Source organism: Camelus ferus, chromosome 2, assembly GCF_009834535.1.
Source record: "Camelus ferus isolate YT-003-E chromosome 2, BCGSAC_Cfer_1.0, whole genome shotgun sequence".
Taxonomy (NCBI): Eukaryota; Metazoa; Chordata; class Mammalia; order Artiodactyla; family Camelidae; genus Camelus; species Camelus ferus.
In genome coordinates this window covers 71,646,226-71,659,358 of record NC_045697.1, presented here as the reverse complement: position 1 = coordinate 71,659,358, position 13,133 = coordinate 71,646,226, and the positions used below count along the sequence as shown (strand labels likewise).

Here is a 13,133-nt window from a genome sequence, read left to right as displayed (position 1 = left end):
AATTTACTCTTTGTCACAGAGCTATTTCCCAAATTCTCCTGGAAAACTGTCACCCAAATATTTGGGGTGTGGAATAAGCCATTAAGTACAAGACCAAAAGCCACCTGATGAAACTCTAATAATTAAAAGTTCTTAATGTTTAAGCATTAATTTTACTTTATCTCCTGAAGAAGTTAAATAACCCTGATAATAGTGCTCAGAGAAATTCAAAGCCAACAATCTTAACTTTAACTAGATCAAGAAGTTGAATTTCCTCCTCTCAAATTGCTTGATCAGATAGTTAACCTGTATTATAAAGAAAATGTATGTAGAAAAGTTCTCTCTTCCAAAAGTAAGTATTCATGCAATAGAGAAAGTAAGAGAAATCTTAAAAACACTGAATGTTGTAATGCACACCTCATCACTACAGCTGTGTATGTATATAAAGGGGGTGTGGAGTTACTGGAGTGAAATGAAATCAAATTCAGTTGATTTCATAGAGATGATTTTAAAGAAAATATTGATTTTATCAGAAAAGAGATTAAGAACTTTACCATGAGGTGTTAACTTTCTGAAAGAATGTCAGGTGGTAAATCATGAAAGATACACAGCGAGACTATTTGCTTGGTAGTTCTCTGATACAGGATACTTAAGATATTCTGATTTATTTAGAATTTAACATGAGAATGAACTGATTGACTTCCGATATCTTGAGTCACAAGTTGACTCAAAATTTTACCATTAGCTCTATGGATAATGATGTTGATTTCAGAGTAATCCTCCAGTGTGGCCATTTGAAGTACTGTCTTTGCTGTGCATATTTTCATATCTATCGAATGTCATTTATTAAATCAAGACCTAATTATTGTTTCCACCTACATATGAGGAAGGACTCTTATGGATTCATCTGGTTGGGAGACCCTCCTTAATAATTTTATAATTGAATTGGATTTTTCATGACCAGAACTATGTACAGCTTGAGCGTTGTTTTACTTTAACTGTGTCACTATGCTGTCTACATTTTATAGTGCTTCAATTAAAAATTAAAACCAATTAATTTAAAGACTCAAATAGAAGAGAGAGATGGAACACCTTGCCCTCATCAGATGTAGATACACAATAAAGTACACTTACAGAAGAGCAGTGGTTAAAAAGGAACTCTATTTAAGTTTCAAATCTCAAGTTCTAGGCCATGAAGGACCTTTGTCAATCCTTCCTGTCTCCAGGATTTAATTGGTCTAACCTTCCAGGTGAGGGACAAACTTAAGTAATTTATGGAAAATATAATCCAAAGATATTTCTGAATAGTCAGAACTACAGTCACTATTCCATAAAAATATATATGTCACAAATACACTAACTTTAGAGTTTTTCTGCTTTCTATTTTCATGTGCCTGAGAAACTGTGCTCCTTTACCAACCAATTTTAGCCCTTTACAACGTAGTAAACCTTACCTGAACCCACCTAAATTTCCATGGGAACTGAAATCAACATAACTCTCATTGATTAGAACATTATTATTAAATAGATATTGGTGGCTTTAAAACCTTGGTCATGTCTAAAAGTTAATATCAAGTTTAATAATATATGTTAAAATTATCTTCTTGAACTATATTTAGAAAAATTTCTTAACTGTTGTTATTTTTATGAGCATGTTCTACATAATATTTAGCACATCCTAAAGTATTTTTCTTGCTTTTTAAATGAAATATGAAGTTATAGTTTACATTATCCAGAACATAGTTTCTTGATTAATAAAGAGATTCTTTATCTTTGTGGCTACATTTTACATTCCTTTCAACTTTTAATTGGTTATCCCCCTGCTGTGTAAAATAGTTTTCTGCCTGAGTTGCAGGTACCAGAGGAATACTCTCCTCCTTCTGGGTGAAAATTAATTAATACTTCTAGTTTAAAGCCTTTAAATATATTTCCATAAGTTTTGGCATAAACTTGGACTATAGGAACTTCAAATTCCTCTAACACAAAACAGTCCTTGTCAGAGACAAACCTGTGGACACCATTAGGAAGGTGAGGTTTTTAGAAAACAAAGTAATAATGACTATATCGAGTTATTGCCCTGAAAGGAAAGGGAAGAAGGTAAATTTAGAGCATATTTTCCCAAACGAAAAAAATCAGGTAAAGATGTGGAATTGCTTCAGAAGAGAAAGACACCACTTAGCTGACTTCAAGCTACTAAAATGTCATGGACAGAACTGTGTCCCTTAAAACTCACATGTTGAAGCTTTAACCTCCAGGCCAACTGGAGACAAGATAAGGCCTTTAAGAGGTAATTAAAGTTAAACTGAAGTCATAATGATGGGGCCCTTATCTAATAGGCCCAGCGTCTTTATAAGAAGAAGAGTCACCAAAGAGCATATACATAGAGAAAAGGCCACATGAGGACAGAGCAAGCAGGTGGCCATCTGCAAGCCCAGGAAAGAGGTCTCACCATAAACCAACTTCTGGCCCCCTGATCTTAGACTTCCAGCTTCCAGAAATGTGAAATTATCCAGTCTTTGGCATTTTGTTATGGCAGCCCAAGTGAGACAAGAGGGTAGGAGGCAGGGGCATGACCATTAAAAGAATGACACAGCCATTAGCACCAAGATGGCGGAAGATTAAACTCCTGCAGAACTTGAGCTTCACTATGTTATTATTATTATTATATGCTCGTTGTAATATATTAGCATGGTAAATGGCACTCCCACAGGCACCATGGAAGTTCTGAGGCTGACTGTAAAAGGTCAAAAAGTGAATAGTGACCCAGTTCCTGGGTATCCCAGCTCCTTCCCCAAGGTAGTTGGAATAATGGGAGCCCTCGTGGTTGCTCTCTCTCACCTTTGGAGACAGCCCACGCTCTGTCTATGGAGAGTGTATCTCTCTGAATAAATCTACCTTCATGCCTGGGACCTGTGACATGGCCATCCTCTCATGCTCCATGTTCCTGTATCACAAGAACAGTAATATACAAGGTAATATCACTGAATATGAAGTAGGGAAGAGATGCATAGAACTGGCTTTTGCAATCCGATATGCACTGGTTCCAGCACACCTTGCTTCATCACACTGCTTGGAATACAGGTATGATAGCAAAAGTCTTAGCAGCTATCTTGCTCCATCACGATCATGGCCACACCCTTGGGACTATGGAATGGTGACTAGAAATAAGCCTGCATCTTGGCCAGTATTGTGAAGATGCCACACCAGCTCACACCACCAGCCAAACTCAGTACGGGAAGCTCTGGGTATAGCACAAGAGAACATCTACAGAGAGCAAACCACATTTTAAGTCATGTGACTGATTACATCATGAGCAAGGTGATCAAAAAAGAAGTCATATGAGCAATTTTTCTAGACTGGAAAGAGACTGGACAGATGGAGGCCATCTCCTGAATCTGATGCATCATATATTCTTCAAAAACATCCCTGAGAGTGGGGAGGGTCCCTGGTATGTTTCCACTTCAGTTTTAGATCCCTCCATTTTAATTCGGTATTTAAGTAAGTATAGCAAACATTTTTCAAAGACTTAAATCCGTATAGACTATTATTAGATGGTATGAGATACTGACTGAGATCATTTCCTTCTCTGGATGTCACTGATGGGCACAAGGATTATACATGAGCTGACACAGAATTGGGAGCGCTCGTGAGTATGATTTCCCAAGGGTGAAAGGGGACACTTTCTATCAGGAGAGGGAAACAGATGACGAGGAGAAGAGCGGGAACAGCATGAGTACAATATTTATAGAGAAAGACAGACCCCTCAAGTCTCTTCCCTATAAGGAAGAGAAGGAAGTTTTTAGATGGTTTATTATACCCCATTCAGAAGCTGAATGTGGGTTATTCCAGACAAAACACTCTTTACATTTAAGGGAATTGCTAGAGGGAGAGACTGACCCTTTGTTGATCATTTGGGTCTCAAAGTGTTGTCTTGTACCTTATCTCCCGTATCTCTAAGCAACTGAGTACTTGAAATGTGAATATTTTAGCTATTTTATCAACAAGAAAACTGACTGAGAAACTTGTGTCAAGTTAGTTGCTCAGTAAAGAATAAAGACAGCTCTCCTAGCCACCAGTTAAGTGTTTCCTCAGCTACGCCACAGATTCTGGACAGATCACTAGCCCATCAGAATGCACTGGGCTCTGTCTCTTACTCCATAATTGGTGTAGAAAAGAGAGCTCTACTGTGCTACCAGTGCTGTCCAATCAAACTCCCTGAGAGGATGGGTATGTTCCAATGAAGCACTTGAAACATGGTTAATGCAACTGAACAAATGAAATTTAAATTTTATTTAAAGAAAGTTTAAATACCCAGATGTGGCCAGTGGCTACAACACTGGCGAGGGCAGCTCCAAAGATTGGTTTTTCCAGCTGTGGTTTGTAACCCACTAGCAATTCATGACATCAATTCAGTAAGCTCTAACACTGGAAAAAAATGAAAAGAAATAAAGTATCTTTCTCTCTACTTACATTATCCATATGCTCTGGCATGTTATCTACTTTTGCATTATAACCCTCAACCCTCATTATATTAATCATAGTTATATAAAATTCCCTGTCTGATAATTCCAACATCTGTGTCACATGTCTGGTCTGATGTGTGTTTTATTTCTTTAGACTATGTTTTCCCCTTGCTTTTTGGCATGTCTTATAATTTCTCATTGAAAATCAGACAAATTGTGTCTGATATAAGAATTGAAACAGGTAGACACGTAGTGGGAGTCATCCAGCTAGGAGCTGGGCTATATTCACTGTTTGCTGTAGCTGTAGGTGCCAGGGGCTTCAAATTCCTCTATTGCCCTTGTCTTCCTCTTGACTTTGTGCTTCCCCACGTACTCCTCCTCAGAAAGATTCTGCATCTTGCAAACTTTCAAGGGTAATCCACTGCTGCTACACTGGGACCCCGTTGTGGTGGTGGTCAGGTTGCAGGGAGGGGAAGCACTCTAATCTTACGATTAAGTCTTCGTCTTTTAGCCGGCCTTTTAGCTGCGACCTTCACAAGTGTTCCTGCCATGGCATACCCTTTCCCTCCCCACCTTCAGGGAGACAGGAAGGCTGGAGGGGGCTACACGGGGATGGATGCTCTTACCCGGCGGGGACAAGGCTCTGATAAAGCGGTTCCCTTGAAGAGCAGACCTTTGTTATAGAGAACATGCTGGGAGTCCTTCCCCAGGATTACTTTTCCTCTGACCCAACAGAGTCTGCAGGGAGTGTGTCTTAGACATTCACTGTGTGAACCTGGAGGGGTTCCTGGAGGTAAATCCCCCCAAATTATAGGTGTCTCATAAACTACAGCCCCCAGGAGTTTCTTATTCTCAAGCTAGTCCACACTCAGCCTCTTCAGCAATTCATCAAAATTACTGTTTAAGTGCTCCTACCACTTCTACTTCAGGTAAGCAGATCTCAGATGCCACTCTATTTACCTTTCTTTCCAGATTTTAGGATGGTCGTTTGCCCTGCAACCTTAGGTCTCTGAGGAGTTCAAGAAAAAACACAGATTTTTAGTTTGTTCAGCTTTGTCTTGTAAGAATGGGAGCGGCAACTTTCCATGTCAGGGCCGAAACTGTCAGTCTAAGTGTTGCTTTTAAATCCTTTGTTTTCATTACGTATTTATGCATATGTGCTGGGTCATGATGTAAAATGTAGTTCTTGCTAGGGTTCAAAGAATTTCAAGAAACAGTGCCATGAGACAGAGAAGGTGCCTGGGGCCATCTCTGCTGAGGTATGTCTCATCTGTACTCCCGTATGTATTCATGGAACTTTCCCATTATGAATAAAATTCTTACTTTATGGCAAGACAAAAAAATTTTTAACATAAAAATATTTTCTCTGTCCATCTGCCTCCTCTCTCCCCACGCTATGCACTGTGTATCTGCATTATGCATCAGCCAAACCTCCCCCATCTGCAGGAAAACCTGCTCAACCATAAAGAGCAGCATTCTCCCAGCATCAACAAGACAACTCCTTAAAAGATAACATTTCTCCTTGATTTTGTACGGGGTCACATGACCCACCACTATGCCACTTAGGTCTGGATTATGTAAGCTGTCAACAATATGACATTTGATGTGCAGCCCTCTGTCTCAAAAAACTTAAATAACTTGTACCTTGACTTCTAATGGGCAGAACAATTCTCAAAGTTTTGTGAGATGCTCTTCCTGGGTTATAATCTCGAAATTCGGCTCAAATAAAATTTTCCATTTCTTTCTTAGACCTCCTGATTAATTTTTCTTCAACACTATATATGGCTACATAGCAGCCAACATTCTGTAAGAAAATTCCTCACTAACTTACAGAATATCTAGTTGAAAAAAAGAGTTGGAGAAATTTAATTAGCATAACTGGTAAACAGCGACTTATTTATTTATTTGTTTATTTATTTATATACTACAAATTTGCTCTTCAACCACACATTATGGCCTGGTATTTATTGGAAAATATAGAATAACAGTTTCCTGCTTTTCTGAAAAACATCTGAACTTTGACATTTTATTCTTTGCACTGTTCTTAGCTACAAAGTAAACTGAACATAAAATCTTAATGTGACTGATTTTAATTTGACATTTTGATTTGCTATTTAGGACACATTATCTAAGTACTTCTTAATTTGCAGTATTGATTTTTCTACATTGTTTTAGTCTAACTAGACTTAGTTTAACTTCTAAACTAATTAGTTAGAAATTATTGTTCATTAAATCATTTTAAAATGTGGCATACGGAAGTAGGGGAATTTGAAAGAGAAAGGAAGGAGGCACAGAGAGCTCTTCCTCCTTTCACTTCTGCATATCCTTTCCCATGACAGGAAGCAGTGTCTAAAATGCTTGTACATGGCTGGTGTAGAGTCTTTCTTCTCTATAATCCAACTCTGACCTAAGCTATGCAAGGTAATCCAAAGAGGAGACACATGCTTTACATAACACAATAGAAAAATTTTTTAAATGCTTTGTAAATGAATCGATTTCATAACAGCTACATTTAAAAAGGAAAACAAAAAAGCAAAGGATCCATTTGACGTACTCTTTAATTTTAAATATTTTACTACATTTCCAAATTAATAATAAGATTGAATATATTCCTGCTTTAAAATACCCTATAAAGTTTGTATTTACAAAGTTTTACAAAGAACTTTTATTGTCTGACTATAAAAGGACACCATAAATTCAAAAACAAAGTAGTCCTACATTTATATCAAAACATTCAGAAGTTAATACATTAGATTTCAATTTTAGTACAATTACTATGGCAAGTGTGGCTCTTCCACCTGGAATTTTAAATCTGGTATAATTTATCATGTTGAAGCAATGTTGGGTAATAAAATGATTAGCTTCATAAATTAAATAAGGAAAAGAGGGGAGATTGTATTTAGAACTGGTACAATGATGATAAAATAAGGAAAAAGAATTATGCTTTCCAAACAATCAAAAATATACTCAGGGTCATGGCCAAAAAAAAAAAAAAAAAAAAAAAGGGAAAAAAAGAGAAAATTACAAATGAAAATCCAAATGTCTGCTAATCCTGTTACAATAAAGCAAATAATTTTAGTTCTATATTTAACAGTTGACTTATATTAAAGTGTTCTCTGCTGACATGACTGAAAATATGTGATGTTACTGGCTGTCATTTCACCACATGGTACACAAGCAGACTTCTCATAATTTACACATTTGTGCTTTTGCGAATCCAGATTAATAATAACAGCCTTGTGTATGTGAAAGCTAAACACAGGAAACACCTGCAGAACAATATTAGTTTCTGTTGGGAAGTGAAACCTTTTACTATAAATGCATTGAAAGAAACTCAAGATGATGTTTTATACTTATTAAAGCATAAAAAAATTTCTTACCTAAAGCTTTCATACACCAGACTGTCTTACTCCAGAGAGCTGGCCGTGTTCTAATGCATTTACTATTTGACGTAAATTCAACCTCCACAGTACCACCAATTACTTCATCTCTCAAAATAATAAATATTTCACCAGGATTCTATAAGATGAAAAATATAACCCGGTTAGGCATTTGAAGGAGTTCTCACTGACCAAAGAACCCATTACATTTATCAGTGATAAAGGTCGCACATGGTTGCACATTATGTCTCCAGCATGTCCATGTTCTCAGCCATACTCAGAAATAAAATATGTAAAGGTGATTCTCACAACATTTTAAGTTTATCAACTTCAGGTCTACTGAACTCTCAATATTTTTCTCCAACACCATATTTTGCAACTGAGAAGGCAGTGAGGACATCGCTTCTCCCTCCTCCTCTCCTGCATCCCTGTGTGAGGCTGTCTCTCTGAAGGCCATAAGCATCACTTCACAAACCTCCAGGGAGCTGTAACTCAATCGCTAACCAAATCCTTTTTGCCCAAATCCCTTTCCGTCACCTTTCTAGACCTTGGCATTTTTATCTACAAATGAGAGGATTGAATAGGGTTAGCTTTAAGGTCTCTTATAATTTAAATATAATGAATTGTTTTAAATGTCAAATACAGTTGACCCTTGAACAATGCAGGTGTGAGGGGCACCAACCCTCCGCACAGCAGAAAATCCCTATATAATTTAGAGTAGGCCTTTCCCGTCCGCAGCACCCGAAGATTCAACCAACTGCAGGTTGTGCAGTACTGCAGTATTCCTAATTGAAAAAAATCCATGTATAAATTGACCCATGAAGTTCAAAACCCCCTCTGTTCAAGGGTCAACTGTAGTTTTAAATCTTACCTAACAGAGATTCTCTGGTTACTCTTTATTTATGATGTGGACCAGTGAAGGATATTGAGTTATAAAGGCTATAAATCTAAAAGTTTCAAGACTTTATTAAAGTGGAAAAGCTAAATCTATGTACGTAAGATAAAAAGGTTATTGAAAACATTTTGAAAGCAATCTAGAAAAAAATTAGGGAAAAGAAGATTGGAATTAATACAGAGAAAGGGAAGGAATAAACATTTATTGAGCATCTGTTTTATACTAGGAATTATGATAAGCACTTTTTATATAAATCTGTTTCCTCTAACCCTAATCAAAACACACACACACACACACACACACACATATCCTAAAGCCAAAATGGAAGGCTGTTCTTTTTCTCTTTTATGAACAGGGTAACTAATACTGAGTTACATTCTAAACATTAATCAGAACTCTCTAAATTCAAAATCTGTATTCTTCTTTACATTGGGCTGTTTAACGCTTCAAAATAGCTCAAATGAAATATGTTTCTATGATTATCTCAGATATCACCTTTCAAAGCCTTTCTTCAAAGTCAAACTGAATTTCAGTCCCTCACAAAATAAACAGAAACCTCATTTATATGCTCTTATAAAATCGTGTTTACCCAAAAGTCATTAATTTCAAAGTTCTCTTATTTAAATGTTATCTCCCTAAGCATAAATCACCCACCGATAAAACTTACATTTTTAATGCTTTGTACTAAAGAGTTTCTACAGATATGTTGATGCTACAAAATCATTTCAGCTGAGACACATCCACCTCAGGCATTTTTCCACCAGAGTCTAATGCTCCCATGTATTTGTCCACAGGATATTTTGAACTAAATTCCTCCACACCCTATTAAATTGCATATTGAGAAAAGACCCCACTAGCCCACCTATTGCTCTGGCCCCACACATCTGACACATCGGAGACACTTCCTTGATACTCTCCCTGTGCCTCCCTGACACACTGGACGCACTGCTCCACCTGAGTCCTGATGTCAGGACACAGCCCCGCCTGGTCCTCACGTCTGACATCTCCTCTTCACAGGACCTCACTTCCAGCGCAGTTCTTTAGTTCCTCTGGTGCTCACATCCGTCACTTTACTTCAAAGCTTTAATGACTTCCCATTTCACTCGGGCTCAGATCCCCAACATCCTCTGCTTCAAAGTTCTTCGGAGTTCTCCTCCCTGAGTACATCCCTTCTTGTATAACTTTGACCTCTCGCCTTCCAAACTTAGTAGCCTGAGCATCCTCTCCCAGTGTTTATTCACCCAGCAATCTCATTCTCATGCAGGAGTGCCCACACAGGCTGCTTCTTATGCATCAGATGTTCTCCTTAATAGAGGGCAGGACTCCACCTTCCAACCATTTCCAGAGAAGAGGTCTAAACAAAAGACAAGCATACTGACTAGCCCCGAGGCGGCACTCACGCTCGCTTTGTGCCTGGGACCAGCTTCATGGCATGTGACCTCTGCAGCTATACACCCCGCACTTGGAAGGGTCCTACACTTGTTTCAATGTTCTGCTGTCATAGCTTGAAATCTTTGATAATTTGAACAAGGGTCTCTGCCTTTTCATTTTGCACCAGGCCCTGCTAATTAGGTCATCAGTGCTGTTTGTACGCAATGTTGGCACGCCCTTTAGTTCCCACTCTCCCTCCAGTTCCCCAGACATATCCTCTCCAACAAGGTCCAACTCAGGTTTGCGAGCCCCCAAGTCCTCCCTACAGCTCAGGCCCGTGAGGAGTTTTATAGCTTCTGAAGGAATCATAAAGCATTCCACACCTGTACTCCTCATTTGACCCTTCTAAGTCATGCCCTCTAGTCTTAATAACTTTTTCATGGCGATGTCTTGGCTTCCTGAGTAGATTTTAAACACCCTGAAGGTATTTTTATTTTTTCATATTATCATGGCATCTTGCAAGAATTACGTACATAAGAGGCAATCTGTGTATATTTTTAAATTCAGATGGAATAAGCCTGCAAAAATAGGACATTTTTACAATTAAGCATGCCCAGCTCTACTCTTACCCGCCCCAGGACTCGCAGCCTCATCTGCTTCTTGCATCTCCATGCATGGAGGGGGCCGCTCCTGGAGGGTAGGCCTACCCTTGTCCAGCCCTGTCCTTAATTATTGTGGGCATCTTAATTAAAGATGTAATCATACAGGCACATTTCATTCAATGAAGGAACTGTTAGGACACTCAAACAGTCATACATTTAGTTTTACCAGTGAGGAAGCCTCTGTTTTGCTCTCAATCTTTCTGATCCCTTTATTTATCCCTTCTTTGATTCTGAGCACTCAAAGAGGAAGTTACCATAATTATTAGCACTTCCAAACTCTAAAGACTTGCTACATTGGTCACAAACCTTGAGACCTCAATAAAAGGGCTGGAACTTAGCCTATAATCCAGCACATAGGTCGTGCAGCTTCTGGTTTGTCAGGGTGGGTGTCTTAAGGCTTTAATTAATTATTAAGCACAAGTAATGAAGGATTTTGATCCTGGTGGATCATATCTGCTTACTACGACTTGTGCACTCAGAACGGTGGCTCTTTTCATATATGCATAACTAACAGGCACGGCCCTACAGGCGTGGGTGCACGGGCCTTAGTAAGCCAGCACCATGCGAGTTCCCGCAGCAGACCCTGATCCGACCCGCGACAGCAGAACAAGGACTAGGCTATGGCTGTGATTCCAAACCTGCTGCTAATTCTCACCTTCATAATCACCTGGGAAGCTTTAAAGTTTCCAGTATCCAGGCCATAACCCAGACCATTTACATCTGAAACTCTGGGAGTAGGATTCAGACATTTTTTTTTCAATTTTTTTTTTTTATTGAAATAGTCAGTTTACAATGTTGTGTTAATTTCTGGTATACAGCATAACGATTCAGTTATACATACATACATATATATTCTTTTTCGTATTCTTTTTTCATTATAGACTATTACAAGATATTGAATATAGTTCCCTGTGCCATACATTAGGACCTTGTTGTTTATCTATTTTATAAACAGTAGTTAGCATATGCAAATCCCAAACTCCCAATTTTACTCCCCCCCCGCACTTTCTCCCCTGGTAACTGTAAGTTTGTTTCCTATAGACATTATGACTTTTTAAAAGCTCCCCTAGCAGTCCCTGTAAGCAGCCTAGTTTGAGAACCACTTGGCTAAAGGGAAAAAAACATCTTGTCCTTATTGTAAAACCCTACCACCAAAGGGGTGATGTATCACAACACATTTCTGGCATTGAAACACACAATAATCTTTCGCTACTTTTACTGTATTTCTCAATTAAACCACAGGATCAGACTTTAACTTAAGGTTGGTTACCAAGAACTAGTGTGTGACTTGGTATCAGAAATAAGTCGGCAGTGCTGTTAGCGTCTGTGTATCGTCTCAAACTGCAGCCAGCGTTATCAAGGAATGAATGGGTAGGAGGTAATCTCTGAGGTTACTGTAGGGTGCCCACAGGCCTTTAAGAGCCATACCTCTTCACATCCTCTCAGTCTCTCTAGATTTATTGATTACATAATCTGCAGTCTGCACAGATTTGGGTTTGGAGATTCATATTATGGTTGCAGCCACTGAGGTATACATCAATAAAGGTAAAATAAAATAAAAGCCTTTATTAGGGAGTATGCCATGTTCTAGCATTCAGATAGAAAAACAGTTCAATGAAATTAATATAGATCCAAACTCAGATAAAGCCCCTTAAAAGGCCTTTTGTGGTTATACTGTAACTTTAAGAATTAAATTTGCTCAAGCCATCAGCACGTGACCAGATCACTTTTAAAAATATATTTGTCTTATCAGAACAGTAGCAGTGGTAGAATAATACAAAAATAAAGAGAGAGCAGTTAGCTTTCCTAAAGGAAGTAAGAGGTTTTGGCTGGAGAAAAGCTGAAGCTGCAGCCAATTCTACCAAAAGGAAGGAAAAATAACATATTGAAGTCCTGCCCACACAGATAAAAGAAGATGAAGAAAGTAAGCTCCCTCTTAACTGCGCTTGAGGATGGTGCTACAGAGGAAGCCAGGTAGAGGCCACCCCTGGACCTGTGACCTGTGACGGGGCTCACAGAAGTAACAGGAGAGGCAGGGGGCATCTGAGGGCAAACCACAGGACATCCGGGTGGGCCTCTAAGGAAAATATACATAGGCTCCCTCTTAAAACTTCAGATAAAACCCACTTAAAAAGTGACTGAATCACTGCTCACAGATGACGCAGCTCCACCAGATCAGAGGACAACGGGCTGGGCTGCAGAGACGCCTCTGATGAAGGGCTCTGACTCCTTGGTGCCGTTATTAGGTGATCTGAAGGTGCCCTAATACTTAAGGGGCATGAATGTATCTCTGTCCTCTGAGGCAGGATTTAACCTTAGCACCATTCATATTTTTGGAGCAGAGAAGTTGCTGTCGTGGGAACTCCCTGGGTACCACAGGAGG

General features: G+C 38.8%; 1 protein-coding gene across 1 annotated transcript in view; it reads right to left on the bottom strand.

Moving 5' to 3' along the window:
• The window catches only part of BANK1 (B cell scaffold protein with ankyrin repeats 1), a 382,288-nt gene that overhangs the window by 192,428 nt on the left and 176,727 nt on the right, over positions 1-13,133 (bottom strand). The window contains 1 exon segment of the mRNA XM_032460712.1: positions 7,823-7,961. Within this exon segment, the coding sequence (XP_032316603.1) occupies positions 7,823-7,961 (139 nt within the window).